At 38.2% G+C, this 18362-nt stretch overlaps 1 protein-coding gene across 3 annotated transcripts in view; it reads left to right on the forward strand.

Annotated features, from left to right (window-relative positions):
• FLT3LG (fms related receptor tyrosine kinase 3 ligand) overlaps positions 1–17806 on the forward strand; it is a 29511-nt gene extending 11705 nt beyond the window's left edge. Inside the window, exons 3-8 of one of the 3 annotated variants that reach the window (XR_005555738.1) lie at positions 1724–1834; positions 6113–6166; positions 8254–8400; positions 11509–11665; positions 14770–14941; positions 17094–17806. Coding sequence is in view for 2 of the 3 variants with exons in the window: in XM_039335237.1 (XP_039191171.1) it covers positions 1724–1834; positions 6113–6166; positions 8254–8400; positions 11509–11665; positions 14793–14941; positions 17094–17117 (642 nt within the window). In the remaining variant the exon portion in view is untranslated. Of the gene's footprint in view, positions 1–1723; positions 1835–6112; positions 6167–8253; positions 8401–11508; positions 11666–14745; positions 14942–17093 lie in introns of those variants that run through there. The other 2 variants (XM_039335237.1, XM_039335238.1) reach the window with 2 other exon arrangements.
• The last annotated feature ends 556 nt before the right edge of the window (positions 17807–18362 follow it).

Consider the following 18362-nt stretch of genomic DNA (forward strand, 5'->3'; position numbering starts at 1 on the left):
TAAGTCATAGTTCACTTATGTTATTAAGGAAACCACAGCTATGCAAAGTCCAAGCCAAGGAAACCACATTATCACTTAACATAATATGCAATTTAACTGTTTCATGGACATTTGCTAGATTTATATGTTAAACTTAGTCATAAGGTTTTGGATTAATATGTGAGTATCCAGCCAAAAGTAGTCTATAATCATGATTTAGCTTAGTATTAATAAGGCTGAGATGACTAATCAACAAACTGTGACTAAAATAGACTAAGATTAAAAACCATTGTTGAGCATCATTTCTGAACCCAATAGTGCCGTGGTGGTGAACCTATGGCATGCGTGCCACAGGTGGCACGCAGAGCCCTCTCTGTGGACACTCATGCCATCGCCTCAGTCCCAGGACTTCAGCTGGGTTTATAAAACCTTTTCGCTTTAGGCCTCCGCTGCCATGTGCAAAAAAAAAAAAAAAAAAAAAAGGTTCAATCAATCAATCAATTTCAACTTCTCACGGGAAAAAAAAGATCTCGCAAAAGTGGAATTGATTGATTGAACTTTTTAGTCCCACCCAGTCTGCCGTTACTACTGCCCACGCCCACCAATTGGCCATGCCCACCCAATGGGGCACACCCACCCAATGGGCCATGCCCACCTGGCACCGACAATACGTAAGTGGTTGTGGGTTGCAGTTTGGACACTTGGTCTCTAAAAGGTTCCCCATCACTGCAATAGTGTATTAAACCACTTTAGATCTCCTTTTAGTGAGGAGTGGCAATCAAAAATGTAAATAAAGCATGAAAGTCTTTTTTCTGAAAAAACATATAGTAATATAACAATCCATTACCATCATTTTAGCCATATGGCAACTCTGCAAGATAAATAGGCTAGTCTTGGGCTTAGCTAACTTTAATTCTAAGACGTAGAATTAGCTAATTTTAATTCTAAGGCTAGGCTAGTAACTTCCATACCTGTGTAATAATTGAACCGAGGACTGTTCAACAGATGGACCACAAATGTTCCCAAGATTAAAACAATTGGGATCTAGATTCAAATGACAGTGTGAAAGAGCACAAAGTGTTACTAGAGCACTGCTGGAGTGTAAAAAGAGATTTTGAGTGACACAAGAACATTGATACCACAAAAATTCCCATGAGGAGTTACATTAGGTCACACATTTCAAGTGCTTTGTTGGCGGCAATGAAATTATTCCCCACACTGGCATCGTTAAGACATATTTGGAATAGACTTCTGTCCCCAAGTTATGAACGGCTGACCCATCATGCCATTAGAGTATTTCAAAACTATTAGATATTTCCTAATTTCTTTCTTTTTTAAAAAGAAAAGAAAAGGAGGAAGAAGACTGTTTCTTGGAATGATTCTCTGAATGAAACATACACTCTTAAATATTTGCAGAAGAAGTTATCTTGATCTACAAAACAAGGATGGCACTCAAAAAGGACTTCAGAAGCCTATGGATGAGATAAGAGGAATAAAGTTAGGAATGTACCAATTGAAGAGAATATACGTAGTTCAGAGTTGAAGTCTAGAGTCCTTGATACTCTCTGAGCTTGAAGATGTTACCTAGTTGAATAATAAAACATCTGCAAGAAAACAACCAAGCTCAGAGAGCACCAAGGACTCCACTCAGGAATAGTTTTTATTACTGTAATTAAAATATTCAGTAAAACTGATGTAGAGATATATAGATACAGATAAATGGAATGTGCCAATTGTCTCCTAGGTCTTGCTGCTCGTATTGCTGTTTTTCTTCCCATTTGGGCCACTCAAGGGCTGCAAGTTTGATTATTCTCCCATCGCTACTTCTGACTTTTCCCAGGATATAAAACCACTGGTGAGTATGAGTATATTGCATGGTTCAGCAGGCTGCCAGCCCCATTTGGTAGAGCAGAGCAGGAAATTATCCCCATGGAAGACTAAATCTATCTTTATTGACAGTGGCTATAATTTATTTATTTAACAAACTTATATGGCTGCCCATTTCAGAATAAAAAAATATACTCTTGGCATTGTACAGCAATGAATTAAAATAAATGTATAAAACAATTATCCAGAATTTCAGAATATACAAAATAATTACAGAATCATGCAAGTCTGATTGTGCTATATTTCCCCCAAATGTCCTACACTCCTGAGAATCAGGGAAGTGCTTTCCTGAGTCGCTTCTGAATATTACCTTGTTTCTTAGGCCTTAAAAAACATTTCAATCCCTTTTGCCTAGATCAGGGGTTCCCAACCAGGGTACTCATACCCCCTGGGGGTGTGAGACGATATTCCAGGGGGTGCGAAAACTTGGGTTTTCAAAATTATAGTGTATATGCATAATTCATTGCCGTTATTTTGAACTTTTGTAACGGGTGCGAGAATACATCAGAAGCATTCTAGGGGTGCGGGGTATAGAAAAGGTTGGGAACCACAGGCCTAGATAATGGTTCTTACACATCCCTGTCAAGGTCCTCTTCCTTATTCTGCACATCTTCTCATTATTGTTTTTACAATAGCAGAAATGGAATTGCTGGTAATAGTGATGAAAAATTCTACAGCAACTGAACAAGTCAATCCAAAAAAAACATGTTTGTAGAAATGACACACTGTCCTTTTTGTTGATTGGAATTTTTATGGGAAAGAATTGAAACCTTGAATAATTAAAATATAATAAGGTGACCAACCGTCCTCCTTTAGGGAGGACAGTCCTCCTTTTGTAAGTTCTGTCCTCCCTTGAAAAGTGTCCTCCTACATGTCCTCCTTTTCGATATTTGAAGACTAATCTGCAGGGCTTTTTTTTCTCGTAGAACGCTCAGAACGGCGTTCCGGCACCTTTTTTTGATGATTTTTTTTCAACTTTTGCATGAGCTGTACTACTCCCCCTATTGGCTTTCAAAAGCCAATAGGAATTGCTGCTGAGCACGCCAAAATACCCAGTCAGAAAACTTTGCACATGCAAGTTGTCGGCAGCGAAAGTGAATTGGCAGGAACTTTGCACCCCTCCCTGCTACCCAACTACACCATCTCCTAGTTAGTCCCAAAGATACCTGGAGGAGACTAACTTCCATTTAGGGATGGAAAAATAAAAAAAGAGGAAATGCCATTTCAACAATAAATTGAATAAAGAATTTCCATTCATCACATCAAAGAAGGATAACATTGTTTTCTGCAATATTTGCAGCGGAGAATTTTGTATTGCAGTTTGGGGCAAAGTAGCTATTACACTTGACCACCAAGAAACATAAGCAATCATCAGATGCATCTGCTTCCAGTTATAAAGTAACAAGTTTTTTTAAAACTTCAAAGTATTCTGAAGATGAAAAACAGCTGCAATGGAGGGAACATTTGCATTCCTTACCATACCATAATTCACAATCAAAATTTTCGTAGTATGGATTGTACAACTAAATTATTGAAAAAGTTTCACGATGCTAAATTTTCATGTGCCAGGACAAAATGTGAGTCTATTATTAAATCAGTATTTAAAAATTACTGTGACAAAATACTTACAGAAGACTTGGAAACTGCAGCATTTGTAACGGTTTTATCTGATGCATCCAATCATAATGAAACTAAATTGTATCCAATACTAGTAAGATATTTTAATGTTACCAAGGGCATTCAAGTAAAAATTTTAAATTTAGAATCCATTGAGGGTGAAACTGCTGAAATTTTGTCAAACCATCTATACAGAGTAATAAATGAAAACAATTTGAAATCCAAAGTTATTGCACTAAACAGCTGATAATACAAACACAAATTTTGGTGGGCGAAGACACAAAGGAGTGAATAATGTGTATGTAAAATTACAAGATTTACTCCAAAAGAAAATACTAGGAATAGGTTGTAATGCACATATTTTGTCAAATGCAATCAATATGGCATCATGTGCCATGCCAATTGATGTAGAAGTAATAATAACTACAATTTATTTGTATTTTAGTCATTTTACCGTTCGTGTGGTTACTTTAAAACAATTTTGTGAAGAAGCGAATGTTCAATACAAAAAACTTTTAGGATATTCAAAAGTTAGGTGGCTTGCTCTAACATCTGCTATAGGCCATGTTCTACAATTATTTGAGCCTCTCCGTTCATATTTTTTAAGTTTAGACAAATGTCCTAAAATCCTGGAATCGTTTTTCAGTAATGAAATATCTGAGATATTAATGTATTTTGTACATAATCAAGCATCTATTTTTCACAAAACGATTCAAAAGATTGAAGGTGATCACATTTCAGCTACAGAAGTTAGTCTTATTTTGAATGACTTTATCCTTCAATATAAAACTCGATTTGAAGAAAAATTTCTTCCTTTAGTTATAAAAAGAAAATTGTCAGACTTAGAGGAATCAAATCTGGGCATAATGGAAAAGTTTATCAAAGAAGTGCAGAATTTTCACCAAACATGTTTTCAATATATCGAAGAATGGTCTGAAACAAACATCACAGTGTTTGTTTCAATGGTGTTTTTTGACTTCATCGCAAATATATTGGACAGATACTGAATCTTGTGTTGAGTTTTTATCTAAAGAAATGCCAGACATTAAAATAGATGACAATTGTCTCTTTGAAGAAATTAGAGGACTGAATGTATTTTTAAATTCTGAAAAATTAATACAATGGGAAAATAAGCACGTTGAAATTGATAAAAGATGGGTGGAAATATTCAGCCATTTCAAAAATGAACATATTCCATGTGAAAATTTATTTATTCTTGTTCAATTTACGTTGTGCTGTCCTGGAACTAATGCAGCAGCTGAAAGGGTTTTTTCAATTGCTAATGATTTTTGGAAAAGTGAGAAATCAAGATTGAATATTGATACTCTAGCTGCAGCACTTGCCGTAAAATTCAATATGAAGGATATTTCTTGTTCAGATATTTCCAATATATTGTTAGAAGATGATACATTGACAAAAAATATTCATTCAATGGAAAAGTACTCATTTAAATAATAATTAATAGGCATGTAAGCATAATTACAATATAAAATGTTATTGTTACAAATGTTTTTTTATTATGCATTTATCATATTATAGTGTATTCTGTATTATTGTTGCAATGAATAAAATGTTTCTTTTATTTAGGGTATTTTTTTCTTCAATTTATTTGTGTCCTCCTTTTCATTTTAAAAAAGTTGGTCACCTTAAAAATATAATCATCATGCTGGCCACATGACCACAGAAATGCCTTTGTCCAAGGGCTAAGAAATGGAGATGAGTACCACCCCCTAGAGTTGGATGAGGAAATCTTTATCTTTTTACCTTTATAATCATCAAATCATGTTCTTACCTTGGGCCTCTGCAAAACAACTGCAACGCATCCTTCCCTTTTCAGTCCCCAAAGTAGAAAGATAAGGAGCAAATCAGAAGGTGACAAACAAATCAGAAATACGAAAAAGAGAAAAGCAGTTGTAAACTCCATCTTGTCAAAAGGTTAGGATGAACATTTGTCAATATTTGTTAAATCTAAAGCATTAGTCATGGGGCCACACAAAATCAACTTGCATCATTTTACCGACGTGGCACTCTTCAAATCTGTTGATTCCCAGCCAGGAGGGCAATTGCTTGTGATTTAGGAATTGAGGGCACTTTATTTCTACTTTCAGGTTGCCCAAGGAAATACAAGAAGCATCTAATTTAATGGCACTTTACAAGTAGTCCCTGACTTATGACTGATAGTTTAGTGACTGGTCAAACTTACAACAGACTTCCTTGGGGGTAATTATGACCTGGTTCCAAAGTCCCAACAGTCAGGCCACCCCCTATGATCACCTGACCATATATTGAGATCTCAATAACTGGCCCTCATTTACAGTCATTTGCAGTGTCCCATGGTCACATGACAGTGTTTTATGATGGTTTTTCTAATAGCTGGCATTTACTTCCAGTTTTTGGCAAAACTGGCCCATTGGTTTACTGAACAATTTTCTTAGAACAGTAACAGTCACTTAACAACCACAGCATTTGCTTAATGACCATGGCAGTTGTTTAATTCGTAACATTGGGTTTCTCACATGGCTGATTGGATTTATGACCATCACGACTTATAACCATGATGGGCAGTCGCCATTATGGTTGTAAGTCAAAGACTATTTGTAATCTTGTCTTTCTCTTTCTCTCTCCTCAGAAAGAATATTTGCTCCTGGATTACAAAGTACCAATGCCATTCAGTCTGAAACAGGTACAATTTTTACCGCAGCCTTTACATCAGGGGTGGGGCAACTATGATATATGAACTATGATCTGTGAACTTCAACTCCCAGAATTCCTGAGCTAGCTTTTTCTTATTTTTTTAATTAATATGCTGGCTCAGGAACTCTGGGAGATGAAGTTCACAGATAGTAAAAGGACCATAGTTCCCCATCCCTGCTTTACATAAATGCTATTGCCTTTCCATGAACATTAACAACATTGCTGTTGTTGGTTTGGCAAAAATGTACATGTATTGTACATTGATCATTCTACTGTTGTATATTGATCGTTCTACAATTCATGAAAATAACCAAACCTCTTTCATGGAACTGCCAGTGGCACATTGGCTAAAGATGACGGGTCAACTCCAACAAATTTCCTGCCATGTAACTTGAGAATATAGCCTGATGTTGAAATAAGACTCTTGTATTTGTCAATATTTTGTAGGAGGAGGGAAGTTCAAAGCTGGGGCAATTCAATTTGGAAATGCTTTGGAGGCTTTTTTAAAAAAGAAAAATAATATGCCTATTTTAGGCATCTTACGTGCTAATGGTACAATTTTGATATTTTCCTGTGTTAAAATGGCCCCAAATTGCTGTCTTTGTTTAGCAATCATGGTTAAAAAAGCTCCAAAGATTGTAGAAAGCAGACTTTGGGTGTATGTGTATGTGCCCCTGCACACACGCAAGCAGGAGTTTATGATCACAGGTTGCCCATCCCAAGTTACTGTTTTGTTCTTGAGTTTGCTTCTGGCATAATTTTAGGCTGTTTGGTTATATGTATGTTGCCAAGGTGGACTTTTAGAACTGAGTCCTAAAGGAAGGCCATTGTTTTATTGAGGAAGGTGGCCTGTTGAAGTCTTCAATCAATTTCACACAGAGAAGACTTAATTCAGTGGCAAAGAACATGTCTTGAAAAGCCATTTTTGCAATTGTTTTGGGCTACCATCCCAAAATTCCTTGTGGATGTCCATAACAGAGTGATAGGAACTAAAGTCTGCAAGGGTCATTAGCATCCTTTGCATATTCATTAAAGTCTCCTGGTTCAATCTTTGGCCTGTCCAGCCACATCTGGGAAAGTTTTGTCTCAAATAACTGAAAAGCTACTGCTGGTGACTCTTGATTAGCCTTGTGGAGCCTTCCAACTACCCTGTTTCCCTGAAAGTAAGGCCTACCCTGAATATAAGCCCTAGCTTGATTTTTGGGAGGTGGGCCTAATGTAAGTCCTATCCCCAAAATAAGCCCTAGTTTTAGGGTAAGGCATACACTTAAAAATCAAGCTAGGGTTGGGGTGTGGGTCTGCCCCATGCGCCTCGCACCCACTTACTTTGCAGCCAGGCCTCTCCTCGCTGGCCCACTTCTTCTGAGGCGTCTTCTGCAGCTGAGAACCAAGCTATGGATTGAATTCATAGCTCGGTACTTGGTTGCAGAGGCCTTCCAGAAAGGTCTGACTGTGAAATGCAGGCCAGAATGCAGCTGCAGAATGAAGCTACTCCTTCAGCTGGAAAAGAAGTCGACCGGCTAGGCAGGGCTGTCGATGCAGGAGGTCAGTAAAAAAGACACCCCCCCCCCAAAATAAGACCTGGTGCCTCTTTTGGAAGCAAAATAAAATAAAATAAAATAAGACCCAGTATTTTCGGGGAAACATGGTTATGTAGAAAATGTTCCCGAACTGACTGGAAAATCATGTCTTCTGGTTAAGAACCAGTGCTAATGTACCAGAACGTTCCATACCATCAACTTTTTCCCTTAAGTGAGCATGGAATTACAGACCTCACTTTACGATAGGCCTCTGGTTATAGGGTTTTAATATGATTTTCGTCTTCCCTCTTGGATTCTGACTGAGTAAAAAATATGTTCTTGGTGGCTACCAGATTTGTGTTGCAATAATACACAGTAGAGAACCACTAGATGGCAGCAGTGAATCCAGATTTTCTGTGTCTCTGTTCCCATCTAGAGGTGATCCAAAGATTTGCAACCCAAGTGTGGTAGCCTTGGTTTATAATGAGGGTACAATCTTTTTTCTTTTTTTGGTCTCATGTTTTCTCTGCATCCCATTTCCATTTATATTCTCCAGGACATATTCTGCAGTGAGTTATGGAATCTTCATTTCATCAATGAAAACTTAAAGAAATTAATCAACGTGTCTGGGGAAAGACTGAAAAAGTTAATCAAGAAGATATATAATCACACAAAAGTTGTTGAATCTTGTAATATTGAAGTAGTAAGTTGAAGAACTTTGTTTAGAGTGCTTCAGAATACAACACAAATCATTCCTATTTTATTCACAGTTTAACCCAGTTTGTCTTGTCCTAATAGCTTAAAACAGACTGCAATTAAAATTTCTATTTGGGGGGGGATCAGTATTAATTTAAATCTGAACTAAGCAAAGAGGAAAGACTTAAATTAATCCAGAGCTCTAACAGTGCTAAATGAAGAAATCCTTATGAATATTTCTGGAAAAGGCTGAGCTGTGAAATTTTTTTGCCTCCAATGTTGAAATGGGAAACCTGAAGCTGGCAGTATGGCAAAAATGTGATAAAATGCAGTCACATGACTGTTTTTTTGCAAACAGCTGTAAATGGCTGGTTGCTAAGGATCCCAATATGTGGTCACATGATTGTGAGGGATGGGGACTGGCTGACGTAACTTCACAATTGGGTCATAAGTATGGGGGGGGTTTCATCATTAACTAGTCAGAATTGTTGGATTACCTGTATATTAGAGTGAATTAGTTTTTAATCTAATTCAAGGTACGCCCACGTGTCACCTATCCTCCGCGAGCTGCACTGCTTCCTGTGGGTCTCTGGACGCAATTCAAGGTGTTGGTTATCACCTTCAAAGCCCTTCATGGCATAGGGCCAGGTTACTTAATGGACTGCATTCTGCCGCACAGCTCCCAGAGACCGATGAGGTCCCATAGATTGGGCCTCCTTCAGGTCCAGTTGGTCAGACAATGTCGGCTGGCGGGCCCTCGGGGAAGGGCCTTTTCTGTGGTGGCTCCGACCTAGTGGAATCAACTTCCCCCTGAGGTTCGAACTACTCCCACCCTGCTGGCCTTTAAGAAAGCCGTTAAAACTCTCCTGTTCCGGCAGGCCTGGGGCTGATGTCCCCGGGGGGCCGGGATATGATCGGACTCGCGGTATGACTGTATTATTTTATTGTTTTATGATTGTTTTAACTTTGTACGCCGCCCTGAGTCCTTTGGGATTGGGCGGCATATAAATATTTTAAAATAAATAAATAAAATAAATAAATAAATCTTCCTTTTTAAAAAATCTTTAATAAAAATTACATGTAAAAAATGACCATGAAGGGAATTGCCTCACATGACACATAAAATGCACAAAAAAATGTGCATACTCCTTGCCTGACAGGAACAGTTGTATCTACACATGGTCATGAAGGGTCAACACCAGTTTGACCATTTTTAATCAAAATGGAAAGAGGAACTTTTTTTTACTCTATTTTTGGGCTGGGAGACAATAGAAAAGAATCTGAATTTATTTAAGTTCTTCACTTTTTTTCTGGCTGAAAAAGAAATTCCTCCCTTCCTGACTTACAACCACATTGGAGCCCAAAATATCTGTTGCTAAGCAAGACAGTTAAGTTGAATGAGTTGTGCCCCATTTTACGAACTTTTATGCCACCCTTGTTAAGTGAATCACTACAGATGTTAAGTGCATTGTGTGGTTCTTAAGAGAACCTGGCTTCCCCCATTGGCTTTGCCTGTCAGAGGCCATCTGGGTGACAAACAGATGGTGATCACATGATCCTGGATGGTGCAACTGTCATAAAGCGTCGTAAGTGTGAAACAGTCATAAGTCAATTTTTTCAGTACCGTTGTAACATCGAATGGTCACTAAACGAATGGTTGTAAGTCTAGGACAACCTATATTTGTTATGCCTGTTTCTACAACTGGGTTCATTTCATTTTGAAGCAAAAGCTGCTGAGCATTTCCAGTCTGAATCAACCCTAACCACACTGTGTAGTGTACAATTGGAGGGATCTTTGAGGTCAACTAGTCCAAAATGATCACTATTTGTGATAAATAGCATCAGCAGGATTAAGGGGGTCTTTTAGCTGGAAGTTGCCATCAAGCCCACACCCTACAGTGTGTGTTGGTTTGTTTCTGTTTTTTAAAGAATTTTATTAAGTTTCAAATATAAAAAAAACTAAAATAAAATGTTGCAGTGAAAAGGTGAAAGTGGGGGAGAGACAAAAGGGAAAATTTTAAAAGTAACATAAAAATCCCCACCAAAAATAACATAAGAAAAAAAGTTACTTCTAACTCCCTTCAGTTCAGATAAAGTTGTAAGATAAAACAAGATAACTTATTTCAGTTTAACAAAGAGATACAAAACTAAAATAAAAGATATACATATACAACAATCAAATAATCACAATACTCGCTTAGTCTAAATGAGTGGCATGGGGCCCCAGACATTCACCTCCCAATTGGAAGGTTCAGAATTCTATCCTAGGAAGTGACAGATGTTTATCAGGGCACAAAGAGAAAATATTTGCTGCGAACTCTATGTAGGCGTCAGGAAGGGCATCTGGCCAGTAAATGCTCAGTGCCATTGAGTCACTCAGACTCCACCCTGAATAAAGGGATTGTAAAACTCTCAGTTTAAATAAAACATATAGCCCATAAATGCATCATAATACCATAATATCAATTTCACAAATACACATAGTATTATTAGTTATTTTATAAGCAAATATCTATAATAATACATCCTTTACTTCAGTGGTTCTCAATCTTTTCTTTACCACGGACCTCCCTTTAAATATCTTTTGAGGCCACAGACTATGGCAACAGGCCCCCAAGACTTAACTCAAGATTTAAATGGGGACATTTTTTCAAGGCTTTGTAGACCTCCTGTGATAATATTGCGGCCCCCAGGGAACCACTGCTTTATTGCAAATGTAAATAAATGCATTAAAAGCCCAGATAAAATGTACAACTATTAAACTCCAGCAGCACACATTTCTATAATAATCAAAACATATCTAATCAAAATCAAGACTTCATTTTTATCTTTATTAGGCAAAAAATCCTAAAGCATCATCATGTAGAAAGAAAAGCAGTCTAATTTTTATTTTTAATCAAAGCAGTCACTTTTGCCATCTCAGCCAGTTCATGTTGTTGTTTGTATGGTTTTTTTTTCCTCAAAATAAACTTCAAAAGATGTAAAAGCACAAATAATGCTGTCTGATCTTTGGTACTAATTTCTGAAGCATGAAGTAGTAACTACACCTGTTGTACTGGGATGAGCAAGCTGCAGTTAATGCTCTGTTGTTGTTTTTTTTGTTGTTCTTTTTCAGGATAATAGTTCTGTCAGCTTTGTGTTGACAAATATCTCTCAGTTTGTAGATGTCATTCCTTTCCACCTTCAGTCTTTATCAGCAAAAATAGAGAAGATTACATCAGAAGAAAAGTGTGCTGATTTTAAGAACTGCACCGTTATTCAAAGCCAAATAGGTAACATTTTTGAGTGATGGGGAAAGGGGTGAGGAGACAAAGCTTTGGCCATGTTCCCATGTGAACCTAACCATGTTTCATTCAACAATTTTATCTGCTGTGTCCAGTGTCCCATTCGATTTGTCCCCAGACGAGTAAGTGTTAAAATAATGTTTTCCCCCTTGTCCCTCCATCATTCAAGGACAGGCTAATGGTGTGTATATCTATAAGGCTTTGTCCCTAATTGCCATGAAGGGAAATGGGGTAACTAGCAGAGAAAGACACAGAAAATGGTATCACTAAAGTCAGGATAGGGATCTGTAATGTTTTCCACAAAGGATTGTTTTTTGCCAGTTCAATAACGGCATAGTGGGGTTACAGGGGAGAGCACCATGTGACATGCCAGTGGGGAAAGGCCCTCAGTACGTGTTAATCTTCAGAAGATAATGTTTCCACAATGGAATATGGCAGAGTTCCCCAACATTTCCAGCTTTGCGGACCGGTGGGGTGGGTGGGAGAGAGGATGGTTCCAGTGGTGGGATTCAAATAATTTAACCGGTTCTCTGCCTTAATGACCATTTTAAGTATAAAAAAAATGAAATACCAAAACTAGAGAGATGAAGCGTCTATTCCTGAAATTACCTGAGAAGCACCACCTAGTTTTTGCCTGAGTGTCATGATCGAAGGCGCTGCATCTCCATTTGGTTTCCATCGCTCCTTTCTTGGACATTTGGGGAGGGGTTTTTTTTCCTGCCTGGAAGGAAGTTGTTCTGGAAAACACAGATTTATCATAACCGGTTCGCTGAACTCAACAAAAAATTAGGTATCAGTTTTGCCGAACCGGTGCAAACCGACTGAATCCCACCACTGGACAATTCCACACAAGCGGCTAGCAAGCGTGTGTACATGTGTGCAGCTCCATTTGCATGAGCAATGTGCATGGGCGCCTGCCACTCCCTTAAATGGAGAGCACGAATGCACACTTGCCTGCTGCTCGCCGGCCGTTTCAACGGCTGGTTGCAGCCCCATCATGGCCCATTAGTGGCCTGTGGCCCACAGGTTGGAGACTCTTGGAACATGGTCTACCATGTCAGCCTGTCCCAACCTTTAAATCCAACATTGATTGGGGCCAGATGATGTACAACATCTCAAGAATTCATCTCAACATCTCAGTACAGATAGTTCTCGACTTACGATCATAATTGAGCCCAAAATTTATGTTGCTAAGTGAAACATTTGTTAAGTGAATTTTGTCCCATTTTACGACTCTTTTGACACAGTTCTTAAGTGAATCATTACAGTTGTTAGTAACCTTGTTATTAAGTGAATCTGGATTTCCGGTTGCTTGTCAGAAGGTCACAAAGCTGATCACATGATTCCAGGACACTGCAACTGTCGTAAATATGAACCAGCCGCCAAAGCATCCTAATTTTGACAGTCGTTTAGTGTGAAAAATGGTCATAAGTCACTTTTTTCAATTCTGTTGTAACTTTGAATGGTCACTAAATGAACTGTTGTAAGTCGAGGACTACCTGTATCCTGTTCCTTAGTGGCTACAGTCACAGCATCCCTGCAGATGACACTCACAAAGTACCATTTTGAAGCACCGTGAAAACTTCATTGTCCTAAAGATTGTGGATTCTCCTGGCATGGGTCAGGCCCAGATGCAACAAAGACACATGGGGACTCCTTCAAGTCGTATTCTATATTGTTTCATATCTTGGACAAAACCTTGCCAGACTGAGGATTCTACAATCTGCATCTACAATATACTCTGTGGACTATTAAGGAGAGACTGTCTTCTCTCACACATGATATTTGGGCTAAGCTGCCTCTTACCTCTTCTGGAACGCAGCCTCTCCCTCCTGCGGGAGCCACCTCCTCGCTACTTTACATCACATATGATTTTACAATATTGGAAATGGCAGCTCACAGATGCTACCAAAATTGCCAAAGAGAAGATTGATACCAAACTGGATAGAAGATAGAAAACTGGATAGAAACCAAATCAGTTTCCAATTTGGAGCAGGCCCTAATTATAGTAAAATAGCTGATCTGGAATTCTGTATCTCTGATTTGGTCACCGTGAACTTCACAGGCTGTATTTAGTTCCAGCTGTTCTTCTGGGACATGCTTTAATCTCTCTTTCTATCCCGCCCTTTTATCTTGTGCTTCTTAAGGCACAGCTATGTTTTTCTTAACTCACTCTGATTTCTACAAGGAGTAGAGACTCTAATAATTCTCAGCACCTATACTAAAATTCTTATTCCTTTTTGTAAATGATTTGTTTATTAATCTTATCAAGGAATGTCACCACCACAATCACGCTGCTGACAAGGAAAAATGTCAGCAAGGAGCAACAACTAGTATCCAAGCTTTAAAATCAGAAGAGCAACGTTAAACCTTCCAAATCTGTTCATAGCTGGATACCATGGAATAAAGAATGCCTAAACTTCATCTGGGATACATTGAAATCCTTTGAGAAAGAAGTCCATAATTTATCTCAAGTTGCCACCAACTTTGGATATAAAAGAGGGATTTCTCCATGATAATTTAACAATGTAGAAACAGTAAACAGTTACAACTAGATATACTACATTACTTCTATATCCCTTTTTACAAGACCCGTTGCAATGTCACATATCTTTAGGCAGGTCAACTAGTAGAACATGGGGTGCAAAATGTGACTCATTAGGTGATTTATATAATGAATAAAATTAAGCTAAAATGGTTGGGTAGTTTGTGGATCAGCACATTGGGGAAGCCCAGCTGTTGTCTTAATCCCATGTTTCTCAACCTTTGTGACTTTCAGAGGTATGGATTTCAACTCCCAGAATTCCCTTGCTGGCTGGGGAATTCTGGGAATTGATGTCCACACCTCTGAATGTCGCCAAGGTTGAAAAACACTGCCTTAGCATGTTTTGGGAGTACTACCATCATGTTAAAGCCATAATATGATTGATTGATTCTGGCATGGCAATGTAGCCAATATGTTTTATGAATGGGTTGAAAATTTAGCATATGTATGTACCCAGCCATTGTGTCTTTCCTCTGAATATCATTTACTCTCTGCTCCACCCTCCCCACCCTTTTGTTACCAGCTGGCATTTAATCTGCCCCTATAGGTCAGTCTCTCTCTATACTACAGAATCTTCTAAATTACCTATCAACACTTCTGATTGGAAGCTAGAGAAGAAACAGTCATCTCAGCCAGTCTCCCACAAAAGAACTTATTGGTGGTTACTTCTTCCAGCTATCTTGGTCTGTCTTATCTTCAGTTTATCGAAAAAATGCCAGGTAAATTCTTAATAAGAAATAATTTCAGGTAAAAATGCAACACTACATGTGAAACAGCCTGGGACTCTACCTCTACAGAACAGATATTGTCATGGAAAGATCTGGATGAAGAGATAGAGCACAGGTGTCAAACTCAATGGATGTGACATATTGTGATGTATCACAATGTTTTTTGCCTTTGTGGAGCCGGGGTGGGCATAGTCTGTGTGTGACACATCCAGCCCGCAGGCCGTCAGTTTGGCACCCCTAAGATAGAATCAGGTCTATAGATGACATTCAATTGGATGGATTTCTGATTCCCCCAGAAGACAGAAATAAAATTCTCAAATGTTCTTTGAGAGAGTGGAGTTATGGACTGCAAGTAACAGAATGAATTTTATTAGAAGTACATAACAAATTTCCTCACTCAGGAAACATAATTCACATATAGGGGATTGATAATTGTATTTGTGCAAAAGATCTTGGAATAATAGCTTATTGCAAAGTGAACATGGGTCCATACTGTCATACAGCAGCAAAGAAGGCAGATTCGGTTTTAGACTGTATCAACAAGTACCATTTCCAAAATAGAGAACATTGTTCCTTTCTTGCAATGGACCACATACTATCTTTCTATTGCATTAACATATCTTGATATTTGCCTGTTTCCCCATCCTTTACAAACATACATGCATTTACAGCATTTGCTTTCTCTACATTTTTATCATATGTGCATGATACATAAATATTAGGGATTACTGTAATTTGAGAAGCCTCCCTTTCAGGCATTTCATAACTCTGTTAAAACAACACAATTCAACCACGCTTTAACTAGGATTGACTCTATCTGGTGTCCATGTGGAAGAATTCTATTAATTGCACATACAGTATTCTTTTGTTTTTCTGCATTTTTACTCTGTTAGAGGGTGACCCGTAGCTTGCTAATTGGGGGAGGTTATAAAAACAGTGAACTAAACTGGATTGCAGCAGAATATAACTAGAAACCATCATAATCCTTGTGTTTGCTCCATTTTCCCTGCCAAATATAAAACAGTGAAGACAAAGAATGTGTTCTAAGTTATCAGTTTCCTTCTTAGGCGTTTTATTGGATATTTTAAATGGTACATAAATAGGGCTTATCTCTATGGCTGATGTGGTTGAATGGCAAGCTTCCAAGATATCCCTTGCATTTTTAAAAGATATCTCCTCCAAAGCCAGATAAGCAGCAGCAGATAGATAATTAGACAGGAAATAATATTCTAATCAAAGATCAAGGAAGAAGCTACACCCCCATAATATCCATACATAAATGTACATTAGCCCATGAACTAGTGAAGTAGTCCTCAATTTATGTCCACAATTGGGGCCAAACTTCCTATTGCTAAGCAAGGTGGCTCTTAAGTGAGTCGTGCCCAATTTTATGATTTTTTTTGCCATAGCTGCAAAGTGAATCATGCAGTCATTAAGTGAATCCATGATTGACTTTGCTTATCAGAAGCTAGCTGGAAAGGTTGCAAATGACGGATCAGATGACCCTGGGTGGCCCCTGCCTGAATTTTAATCATGTGACCGTGGAGATGCTGCAGTGGTCCTGAGGATCAGTCATAAGTCATTTTTTTTCCTTGCTGTTGTGACTTCAGATGCTAAATAAATGGTTGTAAGTCAAGGACTACCTATATATTTATGATGCTCCATATCTTGCATTTGACGGGCAATTTCATGGGCAAATATCCCTCCATAGGAAATTAAATTATGATGCTCCTCAAAATTTAGTACATCAGAAAAAATACTAGATTAGACATGTTGTGTGCTTTTTCTCTTAAGAAAAGCAAAAGGGAGGGGGTTGTTTAGAGAAGGGGGGGGGACATCTGGGCTTAAAAGTCATAGAATCAAGTCAGCCAGAACTCTCTTGGCTGACATTTTATCCAGGTACAGAGAATATGAGACCTTTCCTGCCTCTTACTAATTCTGTGGATCCGTGTTTCACAACCTTAGCAACTTTTAAGATGTGTGAGCTTCAACTCCCAGAATATCTGGGAGGAATTCTGGAAGTTGAGGTCTACACATCTTAAAGTTGCTAAGGTTGAGAAACACTATGTGCCTGACAGATTGTATCTACCCCATGTTTTCTTCTGCTCCATACATTTTCTCTCTTGTTTTTTTATCTTTTCAGTGGTCCTCTTCAAGTGCAATTTAAAAGTACCACCTCCCCACAGCATGGGATCTAACCTCAACATCACTCAACATCTTAGAGCCTGCTCTATCCCATTCCTAGCCTTTATCTTGAAGGACTAACCTGGCACCATCTGTCAGAGGGGCCGCTGCCAAAAAGGACCTCAGTTCTGACTCCCACCCCTTGGTAGATGCTTGCATCTTTCTTTTTTGTAATGTATAGATGGTCCTCAATTTACGACTGCAGTTGGGACCAGAATTTCTGTTACTAAGGAAGATGGATGTTAAGTGAATTGTGCCTGATTTTCCTTTTTTTTTTTTTTGCCCTGGTTGTTAAGCAAATTACTGCAGTTCTTAAGTGAGTCATGCAGTTGTTAATCAAATCCAGCTTCCCCCATTAACTTGCACATCAAAAGCCAGCTGGAAAGATTACCAATGGTGACTACATTCTGCACCCATCTTAAATACATATTTGTTGCCAAGCACCTAAATCTTGATCTCATGACCATGGGGATGCTGCGATGGACTTAAGTGCAAGAATTGGTTGTAAGACTTTCAGTGCTGTTGTAACTTTGAACGGTTGTTAAACGAATAGTTTTAATTTGTGCTTATGCATATGTGCTGTATGTGCTTATGTAAAAAGGAGAGACAGAGAGATGGTTAATACATAAGTTTTTTTATTTTGTATAAATAAAAGCAAATATTTAGTAACCACATGAATGTTCCACAAAGAGGAACTTTCCGGTGCATTTTTGTTTAATGTGAGCAGCTAACATGTATTGGTCTCTTATCAGAATCAAGCAATAGACAGCCTCTCCTAGAATCATCTGTGGACAGCAAAGTCCAGCTTCTGAGACTTTCACATGTGTGGACTTCTCACCTTTATCAACTTTAACATCTGTGGACTTCAACTCCCAGAATTCCTCAGCTAGCAGGGAATTCTGGGAGTTGATGTCCATACATCTTAATATTGCTGAGGTTGAGAAACACACTCTGACGTAACATTGTTAGGCAGCTCTGCACTCCCTGACTCATGCTAATATGCACATCTTTTTTTATATATATATAAATTTTTACAATTTTACAATAAAAACCCCTTTCCCAATCCCTCCCAACCCTCCCCAAAACCCTCCCCCATTCTTCCCAGAGCTGAATACAGGGTTAAATAGAACTTAAAAGAAAAAACTTTTAAACTCAAATAAACCTCAAACAAATATGATTACATTCAATAAACGAATTGTTAAGTACTTTAACTCCATTATATATAAAA

The sequence above is a fragment of the Crotalus tigris genome, unplaced genomic scaffold (genome assembly GCF_016545835.1).
Source record: "Crotalus tigris isolate CLP2741 ecotype Arizona unplaced genomic scaffold, ASM1654583v1 scf7180000017639.5415321, whole genome shotgun sequence".
NCBI classification, from domain to species: Eukaryota; Metazoa; Chordata; class Lepidosauria; order Squamata; family Viperidae; genus Crotalus; species Crotalus tigris.